The sequence below is a fragment of the Bos javanicus genome, chromosome 26, assembly GCF_032452875.1.
Source record: "Bos javanicus breed banteng chromosome 26, ARS-OSU_banteng_1.0, whole genome shotgun sequence".
NCBI classification, from domain to species: Eukaryota; Metazoa; Chordata; class Mammalia; order Artiodactyla; family Bovidae; genus Bos; species Bos javanicus.
In genome coordinates, this window is record NC_083893.1 from 36,429,616 (window position 1) to 36,456,128 (window position 26,513).

At 49.1% G+C, this 26,513-nt stretch overlaps 1 protein-coding gene and 1 non-coding gene across 2 annotated transcripts; both read left to right on the top strand.

Moving 5' to 3' along the window:
- Positions 1-333: 333 nt before the first annotated feature.
- Positions 334-406, top strand: TRNAG-CCC (transfer RNA glycine (anticodon CCC)). Its single transcript has one exon. It is a non-coding gene; the product is annotated as a tRNA-Gly (tRNA).
- Positions 407-5,938: 5,532 nt separating this feature from the next.
- On the top strand, positions 5,939-25,749 carry LOC133239448 (pancreatic lipase-related protein 2). The gene is made up of 13 exons (XM_061403595.1): positions 5,939-6,020; positions 6,215-6,317; positions 9,374-9,528; positions 11,695-11,820; positions 14,238-14,372; positions 15,106-15,217; positions 16,241-16,360; positions 17,567-17,686; positions 20,492-20,610; positions 21,028-21,157; positions 22,359-22,470; positions 23,798-23,965; positions 25,630-25,749. The coding sequence occupies exons 1-13, from the start codon at positions 5,976-5,978 to the stop codon at positions 25,691-25,693; spliced, it is 1,509 nt and encodes a 502-aa protein (XP_061259579.1). The 5' UTR covers positions 5,939-5,975; the 3' UTR covers positions 25,694-25,749.
- Positions 25,750-26,513: the final 764 nt, after the last annotated feature.

The following is a 26,513-nucleotide window of genomic DNA, read 5'->3' on the forward strand; positions in this document are numbered from 1 at the left end:
TGAAAAAACTGGGGTGGGAGGAAGGATCCTAAGCCCACCCTGACCAATTCAAGAACAAGCCCAGGTAACAGGCCTCTTTATAAGCCCCTCAGGTGCTTCTCCTGTGTAGCTGGGTGACACTCTCCCAGGATTCAGTATTTCCTGACTCCTCTAAAGGTGAGTGCTCTCATCCAAGGTCCAGGTGCACTCTTATCTGGGAATTTATTGTGTTTTCATTTTGATGATAATCTTTTATTTTTTTAGCCAGTTATAAAGTTTTCTCTTTGTTGTGGTAATTTGCAGTAAGAGTTTTGTTTCCTAAATTGCACTATAAAATAAGCTCAATGGGGAACTTCCCTGGCAGTCCAGTGGTTAAGACTCTGCACTCCCAATGCAGGGGACACAGGTTCAAACCCTGGTCAGGGAACTAAGATCTGAGCTGCTGTGTGGTGCAGCATAAATAAATACATATGTAAATAAGTAGATAGATAAATAAATAAAATGAAGCTAAGGGGAATGTCCCAGGACCAGGGGAGTGGGGGTGCTATGGGAATTTTTTGTGACAATGGTGTCCCTGTCTTTACTCAGGTCTGAGTAACCTTGGCGAATATAGTCTGGGACTGAGAATGTGTCACAGGCTGTGAGAGCAGAGAGTCAACTCTAAGACCAGAAATGGAGGCACAAATGTGGCCAGGGAGGAGAAGGGAGGATGGGGGAGGAATGAGCCTGGGGTGGGGACAGGAATCAGAGGTTCCTCAGTGGGGAGATACAGCTGACATCCCTGGCGGGGGGACCCACGGGTGCAAAAGTTCAGAAGAGGGGAAGAACAGGTTCATCTTCAGGACTCTGTGTCCTTCCACACGAGCAGAGCTGCCATAACAAAGGCCCACAGATGAGGCGGTTTAAACTGCAGGAGAGCTTCCCTGGTGGCTCAGATGGTAAAGAATCTGCCCGAAATGCAGGAGATCTGGGTTAAACCCCTGGGTTGGGAAGATCTCCTGGAGGAGGGCATGACAACCCACTCCAGAATTCTTGCCTGGAGAATCCCATGGACAGAGGAGCCTGGCGGGCTACAGTCCATGGGATTGCAAAGAGTTGGACATGACCGAGCGACTAAGCACAGCACAAACAGCAGAAACTTATGATCTCACGATTCTGGAGGCTGGAAAGGCCAGGACCAAGCCATTACAGGGCTGGGTCCTTCAGGCATCTGTGAAGGAGACCCTGTGGAGACCCTGTCCGTGTCTCTCTCGTTTTGGTGGTTGCTGGCCATCCTCGCTGTTTCTTACAGGAGCATCACCCAGATCTCTCCATTTCTGTTTACATGGCCTGTGTGCATGTCTGTATCCAAAGGTCCCCCTTTTCATCAGGACGCCAGTTATACTGCATTAGGACCCACTCTAATGGCTTCACTTTACCTCTGTAAAAAGTCTAACTCCAAAAGGTCATGTTCTGATGTCCTAGGATTTAGGACTCATCATATCTTTTGAGGGAGAATACAGCCCAATCTAAGCAGCAACCAACCTTGCATGTCTGGCTCAGGAGCCTGGACTCCACTTAGGTTAGATCCCTCTCCACCCAGCATTCCCAACTTTTCTCTTTTGTGAAAGCTCAGATTATGTGGTTCTGGTACAAGCCCTCATCAACATGTGTCTTTTCGTTAGCTCATTTTGTTTGCCATTGAGTATTTATTTTGGGCAAGCAGCATCTGTGACCCAAGGGAGCATCAGTCCCACAAAGTACAGGGCAGGAGAATACTCTGTTCCCTGTTTTACCCTCAGGCTGGAAGAGCATCCAGCCTGTGATCATATAAAAATGAACATGAAGGAGTGAACAAACACACAAAACAAGCATCTAATACTGTGGTAGCTTCAAGGAGGAGAAGGCAGTGGCACCCCACTCCAGTACTCTTGCCTGGAAAGTTCCATGGACGGAGGAGCCTGGTGGGCTACAGTCCATGGGGTCGCTAAGAGTCGGATATGACTGAGAGACTTCCCTTTCACTTTTCACTTTCATGCATTGGAGAAGGCAATGGCACCCCACTCCAGCACTCTTGCCTGGAAAATCCCATGGACCGAGGAGCCTGGTAGGCTGCAGTCCATGGGGTCGCTAAGAGTCAGACACAACTGAGCAACTTCACTTTCACTTTTCACTTTCACGTATTGGAGAAGGAAATGGCAACCCACTCCAGTGTTCTTGCCTGGAGAATCCCAGGGACGGGGGAGCCTGGTGGGCTGTCATCTATCGGGTCACACAGAGTCGGACACAACTGAAGTGACTTAGCAGCAGCAGCTGCAAGGAAGCTGTGGGGAGGTTGATGCAGCAGCCTAGAGAGAGGTGATGTCAGCCCCTCAGGGGCAAGGGCAGGGGGAGGGAAGGGGGGACAGACAAAGGAGGTGATGAAGATGAGAAACGTCTCAAAAGGCCTCAGGGTGCTGGCAAAGGAAGACCCAAGCCACCCCTCCCCAGGGCAGCAGCTGGGCCAGCTGGCAGCACTACTCAGGCCCTGACCCTGCCACCTGTGGCCAGTGAATGACTTTTCCCACAGGTGCTGCCCTTCGCTTCCTTCCCAGGGCAGATAGCTGGCGGGACTTCAGAACCTCGGGCATGCCCGCCAAGAGGAAGGAGGAGCTGAGCTGGCCCTGCCGTGGTGAGAAGCCAAGTGGGAGGCAGCCTGGGGCCCTGCCGGCCTGCCTTGGGCCAGCCACCATGCCACGGAGACCAGGCAGGCTCCGGACTGCTAGGGAGTACCCAGTGGGTCTGTCCCCAATCACTGGTGACTGCAGCAGGGGTGCCCAGGCCCCTGGGGAGCAGCGTGGTGTAGGGATGGTGTTCTTCAATCCACCTAGAATCCCCCCCCATTTACAGGTCAGCAAACTGAGACCTACAGAAGGAGAGAGCCACAGCAGCAGCACAGTAGAAGGTGGTGCCTGAGATCAAGGCCTCCTCAGGCTTCCCTGGTGACTCAGTGGTAAAGAATCCACCTGCCAATGCAGGAGACACGGATTCGATCCCTGGTCCGGGAAGATCCCACATGCTGTGGAGCAACTAAGCCCAAGCGCCCCAACTTTAGAGACCTGTGCTGTACAGCTGGGGAGCCACAACTACAGAGGCTGCACACCCACGCTAGAGCCCATGCTCCGCAACAAGAGAAGCCACTGCGATGAGAAGGCTGTGCGCCGCTACAGAGCAGACCCCGCTGGCTGCAACGAGGGTAAAGCCTATGCAGTAGTGAAAGCCCAGCGCGGTCAAAAACACATAAACAAAATCATGTAATCTATATAAATTATATATATATAAAAGATCAAGGCCTCCTCTTCCATTCACCCTTAACTAACCCCTTGCTTCCCCAGCCTCTGACACCTGGGCTGTAGAATGGGAATACACAAGGCCCCTAGAGGCTGGAGCTACAATCTGATTGATGCCTGCTGTTTCCTCTCAGGACACCTTTTGAACCAACACCACCTATTTCTCCTCTGATATCTAGCTCTAACATCCTCAATATCTCCTCTGGACGCTCTTCCCAAGATGTGTTTGTTCAGCATATATCTCACGACTTAGATATTGCAGCCTCATATTGGGTGGTTCCTCATCCACTTTGAAAGAGGTATTTGGGTGCTGTGCTCCTTTGGAGTGACTCTTGCTCAGATTAGAAAGGTGAGTCCTTTCTCTAGGCTGCAGTTTCCCAAATTTCCTGTAGGATCCCAGATTCGAAAACAAGCTTAGAAGTAGACCACCGATGTTGCCCCTCAACCGGCGCTGGGCTTTGGCCCACCTCTACTCAGTCACAACGTCATCCAAGTGAGGAGGGGACCCTCCCCTCCAACAAAGCTCTGTTCTATTTCCCAGTGGCTCTAGCCTTTAGGAAGTTTTTCCTCATATGGAGCAAATCCGCCTCAGTGAGTTCCTCGAAGACAAGCGTGGTCACGACCTGCTCTCGGCATTTAGAACAGAGTCCGGTGACCTGAAAATATCAAGAATTATCTCTTGCCTAAATGAAATATAAACTTCCCCTTTCTTTCCAGCTCTGCCCTCTCTTTGGCTGTTGACCAGATGAAACACCACTGGTCCCTTTGGAGAGAAGATTTCCTGGATTCCTTGACCAAACTGTAGCTGGAACCAGGAGAGCATAGAGGATGGGACCCAGGGATTATCTGAACGTGTTTCACTAAACCTTTGTCAAAAACTAAATCTAGTCACAGAAAGGCTTGGCTGCTATTAGTGTGGGTGGTGAAACCAAAGAACTACACAATCCCAAACTTTCCTAATGAGGATGGAAAGGTCATCAGGAATAGAGAGTCAGGAAGGGGCAGTGCCTAAGACCCAGCTAAGCCCCCAGAAGGACCACGGGCCTCTGAGACTGGGACTGGGACTGTCTCCTTTCAGGGGAGGTCCAGTGGCTAGGCACACCTTCCAGGGCCCCAGTGGCAAGAGACAGCCACTCCAAGGGCTGATCAGAGGGACTGTCCACAGAATTGTGGACAGGGTCAAGGGAATCCACTAGGGAGGCTAAATCACCCAGGGATTAGCAACCCCTGGAAGCTTCTACTTTCCTACAGTCTGAAGCTTAGCCGGAGGGAGCTGTCAAGAGAGTCTAGAAAGAGCTGGGGGCCAGGTGACGAGCTGCTTGAGAGGAGCTGAAGCTGGCAGGAGAGAGGGGGCAGCTATCATGGCATCACAGCACAGAAGGGAGAGAGCCTGGGGAAGATATACCCCAACCCTCCCTCCTCCCACCTCCTTCCCATTGATGGAAGCCAACCAGAAGACCAAGGGCAGGTAGTGCAGAGATGCTGTCCATGGAGAGAGCTTCTAGGGCACAGAGCAGGAAGGAGAAGGCAGGAGAGACCTGGAATGGATTCAGCTCACTGTTGGCTTCCACTGTCCTAGTCTTTCATCCAACAAGTGTTTACAGATCACCTAGTGTCTGTCAGATGCATGGTTATGGGAGTGGTGGTATCCCAAGACACTTCCGGCTGCCAGAAATGTTTTTCAATCTGGTGCATATACATTTGTTCCCTGGTAGCTCAGATGGTAAAGAATCTGCCTGCAGTGCAGGAGACTCAGGTTCAATTCCTGGGTCAGGAAGATCCCTTGGAGGAGGAAATGGCCACCCACTCCAACATTCTTGCCTGGAGAATTCTGTGGACAAAGGACCCTGGCAGGGTACAGTCCATGGGGCTGCAGAGTCGGACACGACTGAACGACTAACACTTTGTTTCATCTTCACACATGTGTCAAAGTTCATTAAACTGTACTTGAGTTTTAAACATAGAATTTATGCACTTTGGAGCATCTAAATTAAATGTCAATTTTTAAAACAGTGGGACGGCACCTGGCTATTCACCCAGGATCTCCTCTTGGCCCTGAAGGAAAGAAAACACCTCCAATCTTCTTATCTCTGGGTCTTAGACGATACTGTTTCCAAACAAAGCTGTATTTGAGCAGTGTTTATTTTACTCTTTTGAGCGCCTCCAACTGCAGGGCTTTTATAACTCTGTCCAGGTTCTCTAGAAGGATGCTCCCCGCCCACCCTACCACCAAAGTAACCAAGGGCTGTCTTCATAAGCCACCCGCTCCTGCATGGCTTTGCCAGGGTCTGCAGGACAATGAGATGAGTCTGGGGTTCCTGTTTCCCTAGGGATTTTGAACAGGAAGCCCTGCAGCTTAGCGTTTCTCTGTTATCTCTAGGGGAACACAACCTTTGGGCAACTGTACCCGTGAATTCAGGTTAACAGAGCCCTTTGAGATCCCACAAAGTCAGTTTCCCTTTCCTTGAATCTCACTTCATAAACAGTCCTGCTCCCCTGGTCGAGCTGGCTTTGTGTGTTTATGATAACCCAGGTTCAAAGCAGGCATGTGCAGAGCGCTGTCTGCCCCGGCTTCCCCCACCCTACCTCGCCGCCCTGTACCACCCCCCCCCGCCCCGCCTCCCCGCCCCTCCACCCTCCGGTCCTTTCCTGAGGAATCCAAAGGATCAAGCCTGGTTATAAAAAGCCATGACCAACCTGCTGGGCTGTGCGTGGAAGCCCTGGGGCCACACGGTAAACCACTTGCCCTGTGAGGGCAGGGAGAGTAGGAGGTGCTGGGGCTGCCAGAGAGACCTGGCCCAGAAGAGGGGTGCTGAGGCTGAGTCCAGGATCTGAGAGAGGTGCTCCCCACCTCCCTGTGCGGGGAGGCTTCAGGGTTCCTGGGGAGGGCCCCGAGGGTACTGAGGGACACATACCCTGTTCACCAGCCTCCTGCCCGTGCATCTGGGTGTCCGTGCGCGTCTCTGGCTTCATCCACGAAGATGCTGCCCTCCTGGACCATCGGTCTTCTCCTGCTGGCCACAGTCAGAGGTGAGGATGCAGTCACCACCCCTTGGTGACCATGCCTGGGCTGGCCTTGCTTGGGCTGAGACAGACAAGAGGCATCATTGTCACCATTCTCATCATGCTAATTAATAACGTTATCCTTATTTCTTGATAAAACCATCAGTACAATTCAGGGAATTTGACTCTATGGCAAACACAGGGCAGCCTGCTCAACACAGATGACCAGCATCATCCAGCTTGGTCCCATTTCTCCAGTGCAGCTTGATCCCATTTCTCCAATGGCTGGAGTGGGTGACAGGGGTGGCAGGCAGCTGGGGCAGGTGGACAGTGTGGGGACGGGGGGGCGGTTCTTGTCAGGCCCCCAGTACCCTCAGTCCCTGGGTGTGGACAAGGGCTCTTCTGCAGACTGAAAGGCATGGATGTGTCCCCCTGAGAACTCCCGTCCTGGCCCACCTCCTGCCCGGGGGAGATGCAAAAACCCAAGTTTTTACTTGTCCTGCTGCTGCTGCTGCTAAGTCGCTTCAGTTGTGTCCGACTCTGTGCAACCCCATAGACGGCAGCCCACCAGGCTCCGTTGTCCCTGGGAGACACTGGAGTGGGTTGCCTTTTCCAATGCATGAAAGTGAAAAGTGAAAGTGAAGCCGCTCAGTCGTGTCCAACCCTCAGCGACCCCATGGACTGCAGCCTTCCAGGCTCCTCCATCCATAGGATTTTCCAGGCAAGAGCACAGGAGTGGGGTGTCATTGCCTTCTCCTAAAACCTCCCAAAGGCTCCTCGAGCCCCAACCTGCTTATTCCCATCCCCCGCTCCTCGAAGGGGTGCCTCCCAGCTGCTCTCTTTCCCACGCTGTCCCATCTTCGCACCTCCTCTCCCATCAGTCAGAACCCCTCACTGCCTGGCTCAGGCCCCCAAACCCTGCTGAGCACACTCTCGCCAAGAGCTGGCATAGTCTCTTCCAGTCCTTTCGAGGGCTTTCTCCTGCAGCCAGACTCTTGCCCCTTGTCTCCTCAGCTTGTCCCCAGCCCCTTCTTATCTTTCTAGAATTCCACCCTGGCCTTGCAGCAAGACCCGGCCCCTGACAGCAGAGCCCCGGGTGGGATTTGGCAGTTCCTCCAGCCTTCTGGATCCCTCGTGGTCTCCTCCACTGCTCTGCTGCTTCCTGCTGCCCTAGGGGCGGGCATTCCCAAAGGTCACTCCCAGACACCCTCCTCATCTTTCTCTTCCTCAGGGTCACCCCCTTGCCTAGTGCCCTCCAATACCCCCTTAGCCCTCCCAAGTTCCTGGCAGCTCCACTAGGGTCATCCCCCACTCCTCAAACTCACTTGTGCCAAACCACACTCAGCCATCACCCCCACCTCCAGCTCCCTACTTTTGCCTTAACTCCCCTGAGAGGGCAGAATGCCCACCCCTCTCCAGGCCCACAGGCGCCACACCCCAGGGTCTGCTGTCTCCCAGCCTCTTATACTTGGCTCCTTAGAACACCTTCGGGAGCACAGCCCTGCCCACCCCACTGGCCAGTTCAGCATCCCCAGCACTTCCCCACTATTCACCCAACAGCCCAGGTGTCTTCACCTGGCCTCGAAGCCCCCACATATCTCACCTGAAGCAAAGATTGCTTTAGTCTTCTGTAGCCCTTCGGGTAGGACTGTTCTCTCTTCCCACAGTGTATCCAACACTATCACTATTCCTTCCCAGTTACATTTCCTCTCTTTCAGGGCAGGGTTTGGATCTGATTTGTCTGTGGCTCCCCAGCTCCTGGGCTTCCCTGATGGCTCAGGCAGTAAAGAATTCCCCTGCAATGTAGGAGACCCTGGTTCGATCCCTGAGTTGGGAAGATCCCCTGGAGAAGGAAATGGCAACCCACTCCAGTATTCTTGCCTGGAGAATTCCATGAACAGAGGAGTCTGACGGGCTATAGTCCAGGGGGTTGCAAAGAGTCAGACACGACTGAGTGACTAATACTCTCACACTTTCACACACACCCCAGCTCCTACCTTTATTCCCAGTTAAGTTTCTGGGGTTCAAATCATGGATCCACCACTGGCTGTGACCTTGGGGAGCTTCCTTTGTCTCTCTGTGCCCTGGGTTCCTCTTCTTTCAAACAGAGATAAATTCTTTGATCATAGGGCCATTTGGAGGCTAAAATGGCTAATACTGATAAAGTGCTGGTGTGGTATCTGGTACATTGAAAACAACAAGTATTAACTATCACCAGTTTTTGAATGAATGACCAACGTTTGACACCATCAGTTGAAGAAGGCTAAGAGAAAAAATCCATCATAATCCTCTAGATTTGAAATTATGTCACCCTTAGTCATACCAGGGGTGACATAACTGTGAAAATGTATCATGGACTGGAGAAAGGACCTTCAGATTTAGATGAGGTTATTTGAGTCATCAGTTGCATGCATGGAGCCTCTACTCTATACAGTATGATGTGAAAATAAATTCTCTCTGTTCTTAGGGCATTTAGCTTTTCAAAGAACAGCAGGGGAATCTGAAATGGCAGAGAATAACTTGAGGGGGAAAAAGGTGCATTAAGGGATGACATGAAAACATATGGATTGAACAAATGCCCAAGAATGCCTACTGTGTGCATGGCCTGTGCCAGATATAAGGGAGACATCCAGCCTCATCACATAGCATCTCTGTGCCACGGGCATTCATAGGCACTTGATAAATACTTGATGGTTGATGAGTGGCTAGAAAGGGCCATCTGGGAGTTTGCTGGAAGAGGTAGTTTTAGGGCCAAAGATCCCCAGATTTTTCAGCAATTCTCCAACTTGCCTGATGAACAGGGGCATTTATTAAATATGCTGTTTCCAGGGCCCCACCCCAAACCCTCCAAATCAGAATCTTTGAGGGAGGGGCCTGGGAGTGTGTATATGCTCATTCACCCCCAGCATCCAGGTGGTTCTTATTACCCAGAAGTTTGAAGAACACTGATAGCAAGGATGAAGATGAGATTGGCCTTGGTCAGCCCTGGGCTGCACCCTGAAGAGTCCTCGCAAGCAGCTGAGATAACATTGCTCCTTCTTAGAACCTCACAAGGGTCCTGTTTGTTCCTCTTCCTGCCCCAGGAAAGGAGATTTGCTATGAACCTTTTGGCTGCTTTTCTGATGAAAAACCATGGACTGGAATCCTTCAGCGGCCTTTAAAGTTATTTCCCTGGTCCCCTGAGGACATCGACGCTCACTTTCTTCTATATACAAATGAGAACCCAAATAACTACCAAGTAAGAGGGCCGTAAAATGACCGTATAGTGGTGGTGGGGTGGGAAAGGATTTGGGCACCCACACTGGAGCCTTCATGTGGTTGTCTAAGGAATTATTCATGGCCTTGGAACTTTCCAGAAGGTGCTTCCTCACCAGTGATAGAGTTAGAACTGACTGAACTCTAGGGATCTGATGAAATCTATGGATGCCCAACCTGAAAACTGAAAGTGACGTATTCACACACTTATGCAGAGAACTTCAGGACTTCTAGGATTAGAACCTTGATCGGGGGAGAAAGTGGGTATGAGTAGCTTTTACGGATAAACCCAGGTCTTTGTGTCCCTGGGAGGGTCTGGGTTCTTTCTGCACCAAGAAGTAGAGGGAGCGAAGCCCCTCAGAGGGTAGGGGACCGGAAGACAGAAATCCTTCCTTAGGCGCTAGAAGGGAAGCAGGGGACATTTAATGACAAAGGAGAAAAGTTGGGGACCCTCGGAGCAATCTTCAGTTTCCAAAAAGATTGCCAGGTGAAGACCAGCAAGCTTACCCCAGGTGCTCATGTAAAGTAACTATACTCCAATAAAAGTTTTTTTAAAAATAGGGAATGAGACTGGAGCTCCTGAAAGGGTAAAGTCATGAGAGTCCTTCTAGCACATCAGGATGTATGGACTTGACCCACCGGGGAATGACCTTCCTAAGGCAATATACCTGATTGTGCAATAAGCGCTTGCATGGAAAAAAAAATTGTAAAATTAAGATTTTAAAAATTAAGAGAATTTGCTCAGAACTCAAGCAGCTCACAGCTCTGGCCCCAAACCAAGTTTGAGATAGCACGGTGTCTGGATATAGGTCCCCAGGGTCACCTACTGTGAGATTCTAAGTGACAAACCCCACACTCAGAGTCCCCATTACAAAAAAAGTAGATTTAAAAAAATGAAATTTATGCAAAAAAAAAAAAATTCCTGGAAGGGAATGGTAGACGTCTGCTGATGGCCAAAGAGGTCCTGGGAGAGAAAAGCTGAGGAACCCCTGGGCCTAAAGCAGCAGGCATGACAGGAGATACAAATTCAAGGAGCAGAAAGGGCTTTAAATGCATAAAATAAACAGCATTGGATACCAAGGAGTCATCTTCCCTGGTGGTTCAGATGGTAAAGAATCTGCCTGCAATACAGGAGCTGCTAAGTCACTTCAGTCATGTCCGACTCTGTGCGACCCCATAGATGGCAGCCCACCAGGCTCTGCCGTCCCTGGGATTCTCCAGGCAAGAACACTGGAGTGGGTTGCCATTGACCAAGGTTCAATTCCTGGATCAGGAAGATCCCTTGGAGAAGGCAATGGCTACCCATTCTAGTATTCTTGCCTGGGAATTCCATGGACAGAGGAACCTGGCAGGCTACAATCCATGGGATTGAAAAGAGTTGGAAACGACTGAGCAATTTTCACTTCACAAAGGATACTAACTATATTGGGAAATAGTTATCAGAACATTTAAAAAGATTAATGTGGGATATGGTAAAATAAGCTAGTATATGGTAATAATTAACTGCTTTATTATCTTGCTAAATAACAAGGTCTAGGGTTTGGTCCATGGGGTCGCTAAGAGTCAGACATGACTGAGTGACTTCACTTTCACTTTTTACTTTCATGCATTGGAGAAGGAAATGGCAACCCACTCCAGTGTTCTTGCCTGGAGAATCCCAGGGACAGGGGAGCCTGGTGGGCTGCCGTCTATGGGGTCGCACAGAGTCGGATACGACTGAAGTGACTTAGCAGCAGCAGCAGCAGGGGTTGGTCTAATAACTTCTGTCATTTTAAATAGTAATGAGTACAAATGATATTTTTAAACATCTAAAACAACTATAATATTAAACGAAAATACCTGTGACTTCTACTGGTGACAGAGTATGGCTAAGACTACTGTGGTTTGTTGCTCACCATTTAAAAAAACACTGTATTTCAGTATATGCTGCTGCTAAGTCACGTCAGTCGCCATTTCAGTATATAAAGATCCATAAACTTGGACATTCTGAATTCTATCCTCAAACCCAAATAGGTCAGGAACTCCTTTTCTAGACTTACCCAGGTTCATGGGAGTTGAACCCGTGACCTCAGTCTTACGGGAATGTGCTCTTAAGGGCCTGTGGCTTAGAAAGGCCAACATTCAAATTCATCTTTTCTCATTTAACCAGCGGATCAATATCACTGACTTAGCCACTGTCAGGGCTTCAAACTTCCAGCTGGACCGCAAGACACGCTTCGTCATCCACGGCTTTATAGATGATGGGGATTCGGGCTGGCCTACTGACCTGTGCAAGGTAGGCACCCACCCTCCTCATCTGGTGAGATAAACGCCACCGGCAGACGGAGTCAAACACTGCAGCCCTGAAGGCTGGGAAAGGACGACCTCCAGGGAAAGGCAGGCTCTTCCTAAAACCACCGAGGAAAACTCAGATTCTCAGGGGCACCCACTCTCAAGTTCTCCCAACTCACCAACCTCTACCCAAACATCTCCTTATGATGCTGAAAAGACCCAGAGTCCAATCAAAAAGTCCCAGAGGTGGAGATGACAGCCAATTACCTGGCATTTGTGTCTGGTGGTTTCTGTAAAAACCCCTGTGTGGCATAAAAAAATTCATTATCCCCTACAGCACTGCTATCCAGTAGAACTTTCTGTGATGATGGAAATCTTCTATATCTGGGCTGCCCAAATCAGGAGCCCCTGGCTACCTGGGCTTATCAAGAAACTGACATGTGGCTAATGTGACCAAAGAACTGAATTTTAAATTTTACTTCTTTGTAATCAATTGTGAAGAGCCACGAGTGGCTAGTGGCCATGGTACTGGGCAGTGCAACTTTAAAGTGATCGTGAATACTGGTAATGAATTATTATTCATACCATCCATTTCCTGAACAGTTACCGTGACTCTGGCATTGTGCTAATCATTCCACAGTCAGTCCTTGTCCTGTTTAACCCTCCCAGCCTGGCTGTGAGGTAGGTACAGTTATGGTTCTCACTCTACAGATGAGGAAATTAAGGCCCCCCAAAATTCAGTAGTTGCTCAAAGTTGAATCCAGAGGTGGAATGCAAAACCAGGTCTTCCATACCACAACTCCATGTGTCTACAGCTTTAGCTTGTAGGAGGTGCCCACACATGGCTCTTAGAGGCTTAGGCTGCACTGGGATGGACCTGAGCAGCTCCTTCTCAAGGTTCTCTGCTCCCCTTTGGCTGGCTGTTCACAAGTGTCTCCTGAGGCCCATCAGGCGGTGTAGGCCTGGAAATTGGAGAGCCTGGTGCATGCAATCCACCATGTCGTCCTAATCTCCAGCCAACTCTTCCCAACCTCAATGAACAATAACGAACAAAGGAAAAGTGTTCATTTCCTCTAAGAAATGGAGGCCTCCCCGAATGAACAAAGGAAATAGTGTTACCCTTTCTGTTATTTGGGCTTCCCTGGTGGCTCAGATGGTAAAGTGTCTGCCTGCAATTTGGGAGACCCAGGTTCAATTCCCAGGTCGGGAAGATCCTCTGGAGAAGGAAATGGCAACCCACTCCAGTACTATTGCCTGGAAAATTCCATGGACAGAGGAGCCTGGAAGGCTACAGTCCATGGCCTCACAAAGAGTCGGACACGACTGAGCGACTTCACTTTGTTATTTATTTATTTGGCTGTGCTGGGTCTTCATTGCTGTCTGCGGGCTTCTCATTGCGGTGGCTTCTCTTGCTGTAGAGCGTGGGCTCAGTAGTGTGCCCCACCGGCTTAATGGTCCCACAGCATATGGGATTTTCCCTGATGAGGGATTGAACCCCTGTGTCCTGCATTGTCAGGGGGAGTTCTTAGCCACTGCACCACCAGGAAAGTTGTTTCTTTTTCCTCCCAAGGGACCAGTATCTGTGCTTGGATAATACCACATGACACAAAAGATGCATGTATACGGTAGAGTGATATCCTACCTCTGTCTAAATTTCATCTAATCAGACTTGTCCCTCAATACAAAGCATTGTTGGGAACATGAAAGCAGCCTCTGTGTGGTTTCAACTATCTAGTGTAAGAATCTGCAAACTTCCTCGTAGAAGAGCAGGTAATAAATACTGTAGCATTTGTGGGTCGCATGATTGTAGTTCATATGGTTTCTGTTGTGGCTATGAAGCAGGGGTGGGCAACAGGTAAACAGATGGATGTGACTGTTTGCAGTAAAACTTTTGGGCTTCCCAGGTGGTGTGGTGGTAAAGAATCCACCTGACAATGCAGACAAGAGACATGAGTTCAATCCCTGGGTCAGGAAGATCCCTCAGAGAAGGAAATGACAACCCACTGAAATATTCTTACATGGAAAAATCCCATGGACAGAGGAAGCTGGATGGTTACAGTCCATGGTGTGGCAAAGAGTAGAACATGACTAAGTGAGCACACACAGTCATAAAAGCAGGTGGATTTGTCACTCAGGTAGCAGTTTGCTAATCCCTGACCTAGTAAGTCATCTTTCTGACATGGTTGTGTCAATGACGTTCTGTAAAACCTTAGACAAGTTACTTTGTTCCAGGCCTCAGTTTCCACATCTGCTAAGTGGGAATAAGTATAGTCCCAGTTCATAGGGCTGTGGTGAGGACCAGGACAAATGTGAGGAATATTAAAGCCTTGACACAAACAAGCTAGGTGCTTGATAGATGTGAATTCCTGATTCTGGAGTGTGCAACGGGTGGCTGTTAATAAACTGGTTTGTCTTCCCCAGAAAATGTTTAAAGTGGAGAAGGTGAACTGCATCTGTGTGGACTGGGAGCACGGGGCGTGGACAAAGTATACCCAAGCCGTCCACAACACTCGGGTCGTGGGAGCAGAGATAGCGTTCTTCATACAAGGGCTGTCGGTAAACCCCTGCCTGGGCCCCATGCTGTGGGGAGGGGTCAGGGAGAGGGCCAGGTCAGCACCCCAGAGCACCCAGAGGCAGCCTGGGGACCATGGGGTGAGGCAGAGCCTGGAAGCCAGGAGCCAAGGAAGGCCTTTGCTTCAGGAAGCTGCAAAGTTCTCCGTCCCCGGCTGTCCTGAAGATCCCTAGCTGTGAGGCCCAGGGCAGACTAGCCTCTTTGAGCCTCAGTTTTCCTTTTTGAGATAAGCCTTCCTTGAAGCTTGATCTGGGAATTGGAGAGCGAACTGGGCTGCTCGGCAGCTCTCAGCCCAGTGGAGTCTTCATCCTTAGGGAAGGTCCCTTACAGCCTTCGGGAAGGTTGATTCTGGAGAACCCCAGAGCCAGGGCCATGAACCACGCTCTGAACTGGCCCCTATGGGGGACTCCGGTGGGGAGGTCCATGGTGGGGTATGGATGGGACTTCGCAGTGTGCACAGCCCGTCCTGGCCAAGGTGGCCTGCAGATGACACGGTGGTTGCTGGTCAGCACCAGTGCCTCACAAGCCAGCTGGACCCCAGGATCTGCAGACTGTGGCCAGCGGGAGGCCGAGTCACGCTGTCCTAGGTGGTGGCCTGGAGCCAGAGGTTATTCCTCCCAAGCTTCCAGGCCGGGTCCTGTCCCCATCCCTGCTCCCCCAGAGCCAGCGCATGTCTCTACTCATTCCTCTGGTAACTGACGCTCCACCCCTCTGCAGACCGAGCTGGGCTATGGCCCGGAGAACGTGCATCTCATTGGCCACAGCCTGGGTGCACAACTGGCAGCTGAGGCCGGCAGGAGGCTGGGGGGCCAAGTGGGCAGGATCACAGGTAGGGGCGCAGGGTGATGTAGGATGGGGTAGGAGATGGGAGGGGGGAAGGGGGAGGGTAACCCGGCCAGGGGGGTTATTGTTATCATTCCCACTTTCCAAGTTCAGGGAGAACAGGCACTTTGAGCAGCACCAGCACTAGATGTAGGTCATCGAGTCCTGGATGCCCTGCTTCTTCCACCCTCAGCTTCTATTTGAAGATGAAATTGTCATGGCCCTTAGCTCAGGAAGGGCTTCCCTGGTGGATCAGCTAGTAAAGAATCTGCCTGCAATGCGGGAGAGCTGGGTTCGATCCCTGGGCTAGGAAAATCCCCTGGAGAAGGGAATGGCTACCCGCTCCAGTATTCTGGCCTGGAGAATTCCATGGACTGGATAGTTCATGGTGTCGCAAAGAGTCAGAAAAGACTGAGTGATTTTTCACTCCATGCCTCAGGAAATTCATAGTCTAGTGCAGGAGACAGACGACTAAGTAGGCAAATAAAATCCAAAGTAGAATTAACACATCAGAAGAAGTCTATACAATAAGGAGGGGGCGGAGATGGGCCAAGAAAGGAGAGGCCACATGTTCCATGAGGAGCTGGGATCTGAGGGGGCCTTGGAGGGGCGAGGTTCAGATTAGGGGAGAATGTGGGGAGGTGAGCTGCAGGCTGGGGGCTGCCTGAGCAAAGACACAAGGGAACAGACTGTGTGGGACTCAGAGGCTGGGCAAGGACCGGGTCAGGCCCAGGAGATCAGATTTGGAGGGTAGCGGCCCCACAGGAAGGAGTGAGGGGAAAAAGAAAAAGGGAGACGAGGGGGGCAAGGGCGCCACCCCGATCTTCCATGGAGCCAGACGGTGGGGACTTCCTGATACTGTTTGGCAGCCAACGACCCCACTGGCAGCCTTCTGAATCCTTCCAACTGTGACTGCTGGGGTGTGGCCCCCTTTGTCCAGGGATCTCCGCGGATTTCGCGGGTACAGGGTTTAGATCCTGGTTGGTCTTAGAGTGCGGCCTCCCTGTCCACCTCCCCTCCCCATTCTCAGGGCTGGACCCAGCTCAGCCATGCTTCGAGGGCACGCCCGAGGAGGTTCGGCTGGACCCGTCTGACGCCATGTTTGTGGATGTGATTCACACGGATTCTGCCTCCATAATCCCTTTCCTGAGTGAGTCCCCTCACCTCACCTCTCAGGGACCAAGGCTGTAACTGACGGGAGCAGTTCCAGGCCCAGCCATGCAACCCCTGCCACCCTCCCCCAACCCCCCACACATACTGCAGGGTGGTATACAAAACAGGTAGCCACGGGAAACAGTTTGGGCACCAACTAGCCAAAATAGGTGTCAGTCACAAACCAACAGTTCAGTGCCGGTGATAACAACCCGAGGCCCCGAACGGACAGCAGACGTCTATAGGCCACGGGAGGCTCACCCAGTCTACAAACTCTACATTCTTCCCTGGTCTGCCAATATCGAGAGTGGCAGATGTATTTATTATTGACGTTTGACCTGTACTTACAAAATGCAAAGTGAATTTTTTTTCTTCTTATGGCAACGCTTTGGTTAAAGTTTGTTTTGTCAGAGATTAAATATCATCTTTAATTCTTCTAAAATCAACATTCTTTTTGCAATATTTTCTTGCAAAACCACTCATGAAATGTGCCAATGAAGATTATGTTTTCATGATGCTATCACTTACGGAAGGTTTATCATGTGCTGCATTGAACATTTTATACACCTTCACTCATTAATCATTGTGACAGCCCTGAAAAGTGGGTATTGTTATTACCATTTCGTAGCTGAGGAAGCTGAGGCTCAACAAGGTCAAATGCTTGCCCAGGATCACAGATCTGTAAGTAGAACCAGAATGTGATCATGGGCCTGTGGGCTTCAAAATCCAAACCACCTAACCACTATGCTCTGGTTCTCAATACAGCAATATAATTTATGTGGTCTCAGCATAACACTATAATGTAGAAACCAAAATTTTTAAATGAGTAAAGTCATAAAAATTGCACCAGCCCTGACATGTGTCTTCTGGTGCATAATGGTATTAGGACACTGATAATAGTATCCATGTTGTTCAGTCTCTCTAAGACAGACACACACACACAAATACACGTGTGCCGGCTCACCCAGAGCCTACCTTCCCCCCTCATCTTCTGTGCTGCGTTGTCTCCTCCCTTCTTGTCTTGCCAAGTGGTCATCTCTGAGAACTTTCTACAGAGCCAGAAACAGGGTGGCCGTGCTGAGGACAAAATTTGCCAAGCAGTTTCTTGCTCCCGCTGGAAGGAGCTGAATGCTTTCTATAGCCATCACCTGAGCCGGAACCACCTTCCTCCCGCTCCCTGTTCACCTCTGCTCCAATGTTTCAGGTTTGGGAATAAGACAAAAGGTGGGCCACCTGGACTTCTACCCAAATGGAGGAAAGGAAATGCCTGGATGTCAGAAAAATATCCTGTCAACCATCATAGACATAAATGGAATATGGCAAGGTACATGAATGAGAGAAGCGAACCCAGCTGCTCCACTTGGAGAGAAGGCAGGGTGTGTGGTGTTGACACCACACATTTCACCACACTGACATTTTCACCACAGTGGCCTGAGATAGTGATTCTGGTTAGCCCCATTTTACAGACAAGGAAACTGGCTCAGAAAAGTGATAAAACTTGCCCAAGGCCATTTTCCGGCTGCGAAGCCCAACCACATGCCCAGCCTGCGCCATCCCCCGCCCTGCACCAGGATGCTGAGACATGGGCTGCCCTTGCCCATAGGCTAGGACCCAGTTCTGGCTTTGGCTCCCATGCTCTCTCCAGGGTCGGCCCCTTGGAGAACTGCAGGGTGGAAGCAAAGATGTGAAAGGGTTTTGACTTTCTTGCCATTTGCTGTTGTCAGATGCTAGGAATGGAAAGGAAGTGAGCTGGCAAGAAGACAATGGGGAGAAGGAGGAGGGCGTGCCCTGGGGGTTTGGAGGCCCGAGTGAGGAGGCAGAGGCCGGGGGTCTGGGAGGCGGGGGGCTAACCTTGTGTGTGTGTCTGCTCATCTAAGAAATCAGGCTCAGTGCCCCTAATGTTACGTGACCTGAAGCACCATTGCTATCAGCCAGCCGTCCCTTTTTCTGGCTTTGGGCTATGCCTGTCACCCCTTCAGTGAGAACAGGTTTCCCTCTCCTGCCTGAAAGTGGAAACTTTGAGTCTGAGATCATCTCATTTCAGTCTTTATTTTTCAGAGCTGGGAGTTCCCCAAGGCCAAAGGCTGTGTCCCGGGCCTCTGGGCCTCTCCTTGGTACCCTGTGCTGGCCCAGAGCAAGCTCTAGTCCACTCATTACCTTGAGTTGAGCGGCCTCCTGTGGCATCTTAATATTGCTTGAATTTCATGTGAAAGAGCAGAGTCGATAAGACAACAGCCAGCATCCATCACCAGTCGGTGGAGCCTTTGACCTCCCCTCTACTCAGCACCTGGCAACCCACTCCAGTGTTCTTGCCTGGAGAATCTCAGGGACGGGGGAGCCTAGTGGGCTGCTGTCTATAGGGTCACACAGAGTCAGACACGACTGAAGCGACTTAGCAGCAGCAGCAGCTACTCAGCACCAGGCACCTCCTGGTGTGTATGTGGAGGGGGCGGGGTGGGGGGGGAGCAGGGGTGCTCTTCTGCTGATCTGCTCGCAGAATGAACACCAGAGTCACAATGAGGGCTGCCCTCTCCCAGAAGTGACAGGCTGGGCACACATAATAGGAAGGAGTCCAGGTTTAATTAGAGAGACAACAGGGAGAGAGAGAACAGCCTAGATGCTGGAGCATGTTTCTATTGTGTGCACACCAGGTCACCCTGGCGCAGGCACTGAGGAACAATTACATCCACTTGCTCCTCTATTATGCAATCCCTGGGTAGCAATTTTGGATGAAAGAAACAATTAAGTTCGAAACAGGTTCTGTGGTCTGGTAATGAGTGCTGGTGTGGGACATGCAGGACTGGGGGCACTGTGAGGTGATAATTCTCCCCCAGCACAAAGTGCAACCTTCCTTTCCCCCGTGTTGAGGGATAAAGCCCAGCAGACCTCCAGAAGTGGCCACCAGGTAGGCCAGGGTCACTGTGGATCACTCCATGGGAAGTTTGGTACCAAGTATTAATAGCTGGAGAGATAAAAAAAGCAATTTCCCCCAACAAGAGGACTTCGGTTTAAAAAGAAAGATGATCGATAAAATGCAGTGAGAGTGGTCAGAGGCCACAGTGACCTTGCCTTCTATGGCTTTTACCTTGTGCCTGGAGGAGTAAGAAGGAGGAATTTCTCAGCCTGAGACGGTAGACAGAAAAGCTGGCTTCGTGTGAAAGCTGAAATATATATATGTATATGTATACTCAGTCATGTCTGACTCTCTGTGACTCCATGAACTGTAACCCACCAGGCTTCTCTGTTCATGAAATTGTCCAAGCAAGAATACTGGAGTGGATTGCCATTTCCTTCTCCAGGGGATCTTTCTGATCCAGGGTTCAAACCCGTGTTTCTTGGGTCTCCTCTTTGGCAGGTGAATTCTTTACCAGTGAGCCACCTGGGAAGCCTCCTGGGAACCCCCAAACACACACACCAGGAGGTGCCCGGTGCTGAGTAGCTGCTGCTGCTGCTGCTGCTAAGTCGCTTCAGTCGTGTTCGGCTCTGTGCGATCCCATAGACAGCAGCCCACTAGGCTCCCCCGTCCCTGAGATTCTCCAGGCAAGAACACTGGAGTGGGTTGCCAGGTGCTGAGTAGAGGGGAGGTCAAAGGCTCCACCGACTGGCAATGGATGCTGGCTGTTGTCTTGTCGACTCTGCTCTTTCACATGAAGTACAAGCAATATTAAGATGCCACAGGAGGCCGCTCAACTCAAGGTAATGAGTGGACTAGAGCTTGCTCTGGGCCACTGGGAAGCCACCTGGGAAGCTAGGCACACCTCCAAAGCCCCCAAGCTTTCGTCAGCCATTTACGATACATGCCTGGCCCTGGAGGATTAGATAAAGGTGCTTGTTAGAACTGCTCACTCCCTAACACTTGCCTAGCCCTGAGGAGGACCTTCCCAGAAAATGGACAGTACCAGGGTGCAGAAAGCAACTCCAGCCAACCACCACTACAAACAAGCCCCCAAATTTTCTACTTGCCAAGTATGTCAAGGTCAATGATAGAAGTTTTGAACTGTGGCCAAGGTGTTCAGGAGCAGTGATACCCACCTGTGAAATGCAGAGCTGATTCCTCTCTCAGTCAGAATGGTTCAGGCTTCAAAAGTTTAATGCCTCTTGTGAGCCTCTGTGGCCTTTGTCTTCCCAGGAATCCAAGACTTTGTGGCATGCAGTCACTTAAGAAGCTACAAGTACTACTCAAGCAGTATTCTCAACCCTGATGGCTTCCTCGGCTACCCATGTGCCTCCTACGAAGAGTTTCAGGAGGTAGGGCACACCAGGGGCCCAGGGAAGATGGTGGTGGTGGTGATTTTGTCCCTGTGACTTGGAACAGAGCAGAGATGTAACTCCATGGCTGAGGAGAGCCTTCCTCCCAGGAGTAGGATGGGCAGGAGAGGAATAGCACAGACCTGAACTGTTCTGGGCCTTCCCTAGATCCCCAGCTTTCCATTCTGGAAAATTCCCAGTGGATGCATGGATGGGTAGATGGATGCAAGCATGCATGGATCAGTGTGGGGTCCTGGGGAGCAGACACAGAATGGATACCCGAATGGAAAGGTGGATAGGTAGATGAGAAGATGGATGAGGGATGGATGGATGGATGGAATAGAAGATGAATTGTTGATAGAGTGAGTGATGAGTCCAAGGCCTTCGGCCCACAGACAAACTGTTTTCTTTCACCAGGGTGGCTGTTTTCCTTGTCCAGCGGGAGGATGTCCCAAAATGGGGCACTATGCTGACCAATTCCAGGGGAAAACCAGTGCTGTGGGACAAACCTTTTTCCTGAACACAGGGAGCAGTGGTAACTTTACAAGTAAGTTTCCATTTTACGAATTTAAAAATTCTTGCAAATAATTTTAAAGGTGTTTCAGCCTTCATAGGACCCTCGGTAGCAATTTAACAGAAACTCAGCTCCAACCATTTTAAGCTATAATGGAAGGACAGAAGAATGGCATTTGTCTTAGGTCTCAAGTTTACCCTTTAGCCAAAAATCCCAATCAATGGAATAAAGTATAGTGATTGGCCCATGCTGGGTTACAAGTTCACTCACCCCTGTGGCCAGAAGGACAGATCCATTAACAGAAGAAGAGCATTCAGTTCAGTTCAGTTGCTCAGTCGTGTCTGACTCTGTGTGACCCCATGGACTGCAGCATGCTAGGCTTCCCTGTCCTTCTCTATCTCCCAGAGTTTGCTCAAACCCATGTCCATCAAGTTAGTGATGCCATCCAACCATCTCATCCTCTGTCGTCCCCTTCTCCTCCTGCCTTCCGTCTTTCCCAGCATCAGGGTCTTTTCCAATGAGTCAGCTGTTTGCATCAAGTGGCCAAAGTATTGGAGCTTCAGCTTCAGTATCAGTGCTTCCAATGAATATGCAGGACTGATTTCCTTTAGGTGAGGTGGGGCAAAGTCACTGTAAGTCAAGAAGTCTCCCCACTAATTATATGTCATATCAGTCCCCCTACATACACATAATCATGTTGTGTTTTTGTTGTTTTGCCCAGCTTCTCATTTAAAAAATACCAGATAGTGAAATGATCAAGATTCATGTGTTATAAGTAATGGTAGCCGAATGAAGAACAATTGTTGTTCAAAGGAGTTTCAAATTTTAAAAAGTTATGTAGCACTTTATAAAACACTTCATGCAATCTTCACAGTATTTGTCATGAAAGATCACAGTTTGGCAGTCTCTGTAAAGTCTTACATGCATAGGACTTTAACCCAGCCATTCTTCTTCCCAGAATTTACTTAGGAAAAACACTTGCATGCGGGAATGAGAATATGTGCTCAAGAATGGACCCTGTAGTGTTGTTTTTAATACCAGAAAATTGGCGGTTGGGGGAGGCCAGGGAGAGCAACCTGAATCTCAGGACACCAAGCCTCACTGAAGAAAATCATCATGCATAGTCATTCTTCCCCCTCACCCACAGAGGACTCAGCTTGGAACAAGACTGCCTCCATAGGGTCATTTCTTTCAACAAGATGAGTTAATTTAATGATTGCATTTCTTTGGACAGGTTGGAGATACAGGGTATCCGTCACACTGGCTGGAACAAAGAAAGTGAGGGGGTCCATCAGAATTGCTTTGTATGGAAGTAATGGAAACTCAAAACAATATCAAATTTTCAAGTAAGTTTGATAGTAAAGTGAAATGACCAGACTTTCCATGGTAGATGATTCATATGAGATTAGGTATAAACTGCTTTATAAACCTAGCCACCTATGACACAGAACCATTGAATCCTGAAATGTCAAAGCTGGATGGAAGCCTTAGATCTGGTTCAATCACCCCATTTACACACGAGAGGAGAGAGGGAGAAGTCACTATTTAACATGAGACAAATGTGGACTTCTGAATTGTCAGTTGTTGCTTCCTGACTTAGGTTTTATGAATATCAAATTCTCCTCAGGCCAGGTGTATTTGTGTGGCAACTCCCTCCTCACCAACACACACACTTCATCCCCTACACACACACACACAGGAAGCCTGAGGCCACCTTCTCATCGCTATAGCCTCAGTGCCTACTTCTGCTGGGTATGTGAGGTGCTTGGTGAATGTATGTTGGACAAATGCATAATAATGCTGTAAAAGGGCTTCCCTGGTGGCTCATATAAAGAATATGCCTGTAATGCAGGAGACCTGGGTCAGGAAGACTCCCCTGGAGAAGGGAAAGGCAACTCACTCCATTGATTCTTGCCTGGAGAATTCCATGGATAGAGGAACCTGGTGGACTACAATCCACGGGGTCACAGAGTCAGATACGACTGAGCAACTAACGCTTTCACACTTTCAATGATGTACAAATAGATTGTTTTTTGCACTAAGTTCTACATAATAATTTTCGTGTTAAAGTTCTTTGACCACTTCCTGTGCTACACATGAGGTGATAACAAATGACCTCAGCTGACCCACAGGCATCTTTGAACATAAGATACTGCATTAATTAGTCCCACAGTAAACCAACAGGGTTAATATGCAACCCCAAATACTTAACTTCCCTCTAGGGACAGACTGTATGTGTGTGCTTGGTCGTTCAGTATGTCTGACTCTGCGACTCCATGGACTGTAACCCACCAGGCTCCTCTCTCCATGGAATTTTCCAGGCAAGAATACTGGAATGGGTTGCCATCTCCTACTCCAGGGAATCATCCTGACCCAGGGATCGAACCCACATCTCTTGAGTCTCCTGCATTGGCAGGCAGATTTTTTACCACTGTGTCACCTGGGAATCCCAGGGAAAAACAAAACAGTGAAAATCTAGAGTCTAATATTTTTAAAAGTTGTATTGTTTACAAACACCTTTGTGATTTACCAGTCCCTGGATGTGTATGAAGTTATACAATTTATTTGGAGAAAATCAGCAACAGTGGCTGTTGTTTGGAGAAACAATAGATTGCTATCAACCTATGTATTTATATATACACCTGATAAAATATTTTATGTCTATGTTTTCAGAGGATCCCTCCAACCAAATGCAAGTCATACGCATGACATTGATGTGGACCTCAATGTTGGAAAAGTCCAGAAGGTCAAGTTCCTTTGGAACAACAATGTGATAAATCTCTTCTGGCCCAAACTAGGGGCTTCCAGAGTTACAGTGCAAGGTGGTGAAGATAGGACTGAGTGCGTATCTTTTATTCCATCTAAGTTTTATTTTCTATATTTAGCTATCAATCTGTTCACCAGTCCATCCATTCATCCATCCAATCACCAACCTACACATCTATGCATTTATCCGCTGACACATTCATCCAGCCCTTTCTGTTCATCCACTTATCTGTCCACTCCTCTATCCAGCCATCTATACAGACACCTGTCGTCTCATGCTTCTGGCCATCCAGCCAACTATCCATTCATCTACCCAACTATTCATCTCAACTCTCCACCTATCCATCAATTTACTTTTGAAAAATAAATAATTTCCTTTAGCCAAACTCACGTTGGCAGGAGCAAGGCATCAGTATTTAGGCATATGTTCAAGAAGCGCTGATTCATGTTGATGTTTGGTAGAAACCAACACAATACTATAAAGCAATTATCCTTCAATTAAGAATAAATACATTTTTTAGAAAAGAAAAGAAAAATAAAATCATGTAGACCCATGAAAAAAAGAAACAGGCAAATATGAAACTTTTATCTTAAACAATAAGGAAGACACCTGGGCAGTACTTGGCGGAAACCTCTGAGTTAATTTCAGCTGGGGAGCAGTTAGGAATGTAAATTGCTTTGTTTGGAGACTATGGCGTGTATTGGATCTAGCTCATAGTGGCAAACTCTTCTCATTCAGAGGGAACAGAACCTTACCTGGTAGGAGCTGGGAGAGTACCTAACTATATCTAAAAATATGAAAAGAAAGTCCACCTTAAAAGAGGACCATCATTGCCAGGCTCAAAATCCTTTGGGTTTTTTTTTGTTGTTTGCTTTGCTATTTTATTTTTTTATTAGAGTATAATTGCTTTACAATATTGTGTTAGTTCTGCTACAACAAAGTGAATCTGCTACATGCATACCTGTACACCTCTCCCTCCTGAGTTTCTACCCTACACTCCCGTCCCACCTCTCTGTGAGTGTGTGCTGAGTCACTTCACCGACTCTGTGCAACCCTATGGAGTGTAGCCCACCAGGCTACTCTGTCCATGGGATTCTCCCGGCACGAATTACTGGAGTGGGTTGCCATCCCCTCCTCCAGAGGCGCTTCCCAACTTAGGGATCAAACTGTGGGAAGTTTCCCAGGTGTTCTGCATTGGCAGGCAAGTTCTTTACTGCTAGTGTCACCTGGGAAGCCCCATCCCATCCCTCTAGGTCATCACAAATATCATCCATTAATGCACATATATGGAATCTAGAAAAATGGTACCGATGAACCTATTTGCAGGGCAGGAATACAGACACAGATGTAGAGAACAGACATGTGGGGACAGTGAGGAGAAAGGGAGGGTGGGATGAATTGGGAGGGGAGCATTGACGTTTATACACTACCATGTGTGAAGTAGATAATCAGTGGGAAGCTGCTGTATAGCACAGAGAGCTCGGTGATAACCCCCTGGGTTTTGAAAATCCTTGATCTGACCACTGATTCACTCTCAGCTCTTTAAAAGTCCAAGGAGGGGAGGAGATTCTTTGAGGGGGTTTGCTTTCTGAGCATCACCTGGACTCTGCCTCGGGTAGCAGAGCTTTTCAGTCAAAGGGGTCTGAATTCCAGCGGATTAGCCAAAAACTGTTTACTTACCTGAAGTCATTTTTCAACTAGCAAAAGAGCCTAATGCCAGAAATGTCTTCCTCCACAGGTATAATTTTTGCAGCAACAACACGATGCGAGAAAATGCATTACAAACCCTCTACCCTTGTTAAAAATGTGGTGCCCCTTTAATCTTTCTGATAATAAAATTTCAATGGCCTTGTTCTGATGTTGTTAGTTTGACATTCTGCACGTTCTGGGTCACATTTTAGAAAAGATTTGGGGGACTGGAGCCAACTTGGCCACAGATAATGCCTAAAACATTCTACTGGTCCACCTCCTCCACCATCTCTCTCTTCCAGGATACTTTGTGTATCCTGTCCTAATGGATTTTATATCCTTAGACAGTGGAATTCTGTCCTGCTTGAAAAGATTGCTTCCACATGTTGCCCACTCAGCTTGCAGTATCCTGGGGTACCCCATGTAAGACCCCATGTAAGAGCAGCCTGTGGCATGAGTGACTCTGGGGGTAATCTAGGTGGAATCTGCCTCCACCATGGAAGGAGAAGAGCTTTAAAAGAATTTACTACACGAACATGGCACAAAATGTAAACAATGCAGAAGTGAGCTTTTACCCAAGGTCCTGTCCTTCCAGCTATGCCCTAGGGCCTCTCACTTCCTCTTCCCAGAGACAACTTGAGTTCTCCCTGAAATAGTTTCTGTATAGAATATTTGCACACCTATCTCACATATCCCAGCCCTGCTGCTGCTGCTGCTGCTGCTGCTAAGTCGCTTCAGTCGTGTCCGACTCTGTGCGACCCCATAGACGGGAGCCCACCAGGCCCCACCGTCCCTGGGATTCTCCAGGCAAGAATACTGGAGTGGGTTGCCATTTCCTCCTCCAATGCATGAAAGTGAAAAGTGAAAGTGAAGTCACCCAGTAATGTCCGACTCTTAGCGACCCCATGGACTGCAGCCTACCAGGCTCCTCCA